Source organism: Galeopterus variegatus, unplaced genomic scaffold (assembly GCF_000696425.1).
Source record: "Galeopterus variegatus unplaced genomic scaffold, G_variegatus-3.0.2 Scaffold1059, whole genome shotgun sequence".
Taxonomy (NCBI): Eukaryota; Metazoa; Chordata; class Mammalia; order Dermoptera; family Cynocephalidae; genus Galeopterus; species Galeopterus variegatus.
Window position 1 is genome coordinate 319,951 of NW_007727170.1, and position 4,196 is coordinate 324,146.

At 34.9% G+C, this 4,196-nt stretch overlaps 1 protein-coding gene across 2 annotated transcripts in view; it reads left to right on the plus strand.

Moving 5' to 3' along the window:
• The window catches only part of HYKK (hydroxylysine kinase), a 27,073-nt gene that overhangs the window by 16,522 nt on the left and 6,355 nt on the right, over positions 1 to 4,196 (plus strand). Inside the window, exon 5 of one of the 2 annotated variants that reach the window (XM_008574532.1) lies at positions 2,933 to 3,100. In XM_008574532.1, coding sequence (XP_008572754.1) covers positions 2,933 to 3,100 — 168 coding nt within the window. Of the gene's footprint in view, positions 1 to 2,932; positions 3,540 to 4,196 lie in introns of those variants that run through there. The other variant, XM_008574531.1, reaches the window with a different exon arrangement.

A 4,196-nucleotide genomic window follows, 5' to 3' on the forward strand; every position in this document is an offset into this window, starting at 1 on the left:
TTTTTTTCCCCCCCCCCTTTACTACCATCACCTGGCCCAAACTACCATCATCTCTCATTTGGATTATTTCTGGAGCCTCCTAACTGCTCCCACTCTGCCTCCCTAAGTATATACTCACTTGTGTCTTCCCTTTTTTCCCCCCTCAATATTACTTTTGTAAGATTCTCCACATTGTTGCATGTAGCTATAGTTTAACTTTTATTACTATAGAGTGTTTATTCATTAATATACCACACATTAGTCCATTCAAAAGATATTTGGATTGTTTCTTATTTGGGGGTATTAAGAACACTGGTGCTATGAACATTCTTGAGTCTCAGTATACATGCCCATTAGTTCTGTGGGTATATACCTAGGGGTAGGATTGCTAGGTCATAGGACATGTCTATATTCAGCTGTACTAGATGATGCTAAACAGTTTTCAGAAGTGGTTGTGTGAATTGCTACTACTTGCAGAGTATGAAAATTTTCATTGCTCTACATCCTTGATATGGTCAGACTTTTTAAACTTTGCTAATCTGATATGTGTGTAATGGTTTCTCATTGTGGTTTTATTATTATTATTATTTATAAAAAACATGTCCTTTTAAGGGGACCTTAACCCTTGACTTGGTGTTGTCAGCACCACGCTCTCCTGAGTGAGCTAACTGGCCATCACTATATAGGGATCCGAACCTGTGGCCTTGGCATTATCAGCACCACACTCTCCCAAGTGAGCCACAGGCCAGCTCCTCACTGTGGTTTTAAAATACGTTTCTCTATTTATCAGCCATTTGGATATACTTGCGTGAAGTGTCTATTCAAGTCTTTTGCCTGTTTTTCTATTGGAATTTTTTTTCTCCTTGATTTGTAGAAGCTCTAAATATATTTTGGACATGAGTCCTTTATTAGTTATATGTTACAAATATTTTGTCCCATTCTGTCGCTTGTCTTTTCACTCCATGGTGTATTTTGATTTAATTTGGTTTAATTTTATTCGTTTAAATTTATCAATCTGTTACTTCATGGTTAGTATTTTACATACTGTGTAGAAATTTTTCCCTACCTTGTGGTCAGGAAAATATTCTTCTATATTACCTTCCTGAAATTTTATAGTCTTTGCCTTTCCTATTAGGTTTATAATCCATCTGGAATTTATTTTTATATATGGTGTGAATTTTTCTTATGGCTGAACATTCTAAATTTTACTACCACCATTTATTGAAAATACTACCTTTTCACCCCTCTGTTTTACAGCACCACCTCTGTTGTAAATCAAATATGTATTAAGACTCTATTTTATTCTTTTGGTCTATTTTTCTATCTCTGCACCCATACAACACTGTGTGTATCAATCAACTAAGTTAGGTTTTGTTGCAGTGACAAATAACTCAAATTATTGTGGACTAAAATAACAAAGATTTAGTTCTAACTCAAGCTGAACATTTCCTTCATTGAAGAAAATCCTGTTGGAGGAGCACTGATCTAAAGGATGTTCTCTGATCACAATGCAATTTCAGTAGAAATCAACAATAAAAAGATAACTAAAAAGTTCATCATATTTTTGGGGGAAAGGATTTATACTTCTAAATATACATGGTGAAAAGAAAAAAATCCTAAGGTAAATTACAAGATATTTTGAAATAAATGAAAATGAATACCTATGTATCTGTATTTGAGGTGTGCATCCCATATTATAGATGCTGATAGCCATATTCTCACATAAAGTGTTTTAGACGGTAGGTGATTAAGATTAGGAATGTTAGACTCTGAAGGTAAGCTGTTGAAAAGAGACCTTAGCAGTAATGGTAGAACAACTGATCTTAACAATATAAAACAAATTGAAACAATGATGAAAGACAAAGTAAGGAGAAGAAATCTAATATTTTCTATCTACTCAAACAGAAATAGAGCATAACAAAAATGCACTTCCACATCTTGTACTTTAAGAACAATAGGATTGACTGCTAATGGGTACAGCATTTCTTTTTGGGGAGATGAAATGTTCTAAAGTTAGATTGTGGTGATGATTGCACAACCCTGTGAATATACTAAAAAACATTGAATTGTATATTTTAAATGGGTGAATTGCACGGTATGTGAATTATATCTCGATAAAGCTTAAAAGAAATAGGATATTTTATCTTCAGTTTACTAAAGATTTTTAATAATATATGTTACTCAATAAGTAATAAAGATTTCAAAATGGAATGGATTTTTAATCCCATTAGAGTCTGACACATGGTCCTACTGTGCATGATTAGTTCACAGCTCATGCCACATTCAACTAACCAGGTGAGTTTAACAAAACTCAAACTGATCTATACTCTGTTCAGTGAGACAAGGCCACTAATCATAGTCTTGGATGTCAAATTGCCATAAAATTTTCTAAGCATTCTCAATTTCTTTTGTTATCTCACACAGACTATTAACATTAGCAGCACTGGCTACAGACCCCACTTTGAGGTGTACTGACTTAAAACATCACCGTCTATTCTAGTAATCAAAATACCAGAGAAATTCAGAATTGCCCTATCGGAAAAATTTTTGGGAAATCCTAGATGAAAATAAAGGCATATAAGGTCCATTCTAGCACTCTTTGCTTCTTATAATAATATGCATATGTTTATATTCTTTTTAAACATTTCTGGTTTTGAGCAGTTCTCCTTGTCACTTTACTCTTTTAGCAGTCAAAATCAGGTATATGCAATGACTGCAGTCTCCATATTCTGGCCATGTATCGATAAGAAGCAAAAGCGAAAACAACTACCCAAACTGCTTTTATCTTTTTCAGAGGAAATTATTTTCTCTCAAGAAAAATAGGCTTTGGCCCTATATCTCTGACCTGTCATCAGATTGTTTGAATAGCCTTACCCAAGAAAGAGAAATGGAAAGAGAATGAACTGGGATATTAAATAACTGTTTTCACATGGCTTGATTTTTCTGCTTTCAGGTATCAATCATGGAGATCTTAATGACCATAACATTTTAGTAGAGTCCAGCAAGGCAGCCTCTGGAGATGCTGTTTATCAAGTGTCTGGGATTTTAGACTTTGATGACATGAGCTATGGCTACTATGTGTTTGAAGTGGCAATCACCATCACGTACATGATGATTGAAAGTAAGAATCCTATACACGTAGGAGGTCACGTCCTTGCAGGGTTTGAAAGTGTAATTCCACTGACAGCTGTGGAGAGGGGTGCTTTGTTTCTACTAGTATGCAGTCGTTTTTGTCAGTCACTTGTCATGGCTGCATACTCTTGCCAGCTACACCCAGAGAACAAAGAATATCTCATGATTACTGCAAAAACCGGGTGGAAGCACTTACAGCAAATGTTTGACATGGGCCAGAAAGCTGTAGAAGAAATCTGGTTTGACACTGCCAAGTCCTATGAATCTGGGATCTCCATGTGACCAGATAAAAGTTCACATTAACTTGGATAATTAAAAACCCAACAGGACCTAATCAAATTTTATGAAGGATTTTCCTGTATAATTAAAAATGAATTGATAGATTAATTTGAATATGACAAAGCACATAAAACCTCTAAGGTCTTCAAGCAATCTCATGACCATTTTTTAAACTTAGGAAAGTACTACATGAAGAGCAAAAAAAAAAGGAAGTACTATGTGAGCAAGCATGTCTTGAATCAGATAATCTCTCACTCTATTCCAGCCCCAAGATCAATGGCTTTTTTAAACTTTGAAAGAAATATAGATGTGTAGATATTCATGACCATTTTTTAAACTTAGGAAAGTACTACATGAAGAGCAAAAAAAAAGGAAGTACTATGTGAGCAAGCATGTCTTGAATCAGATAATCTCTCACTGTATTCCAGCCCCAAGATCAATGGCTTTTTTAAACTTTGAAAGAAATATAGATGTGTAGATATATTCACATATTTTAAATAACTGGACATAATGTACAGACCTATTCTATGAAACTTTCTCTGATCCGTCCTTTCTCTAGAATCCCATTGCAGTGTTTTTCATGGCGTATCACTTTGTATAATGGATTATGGTTGTGCAGTCATCTAGCCTGAGAGCTGTTTGAGGGCAGAGACCGTGTAAAACTTGTTTTTGTCTCTTCGTCCATTCTTCTCACACCTGATATAGTGCCTTTCCCACAGAAAGATTTTTAAAATAATTTGCAAAATTAATGTATGCTGGAGGAGGCAGAGACTAAGATGCCTTAGGAGGAAACACAGATGCATTCT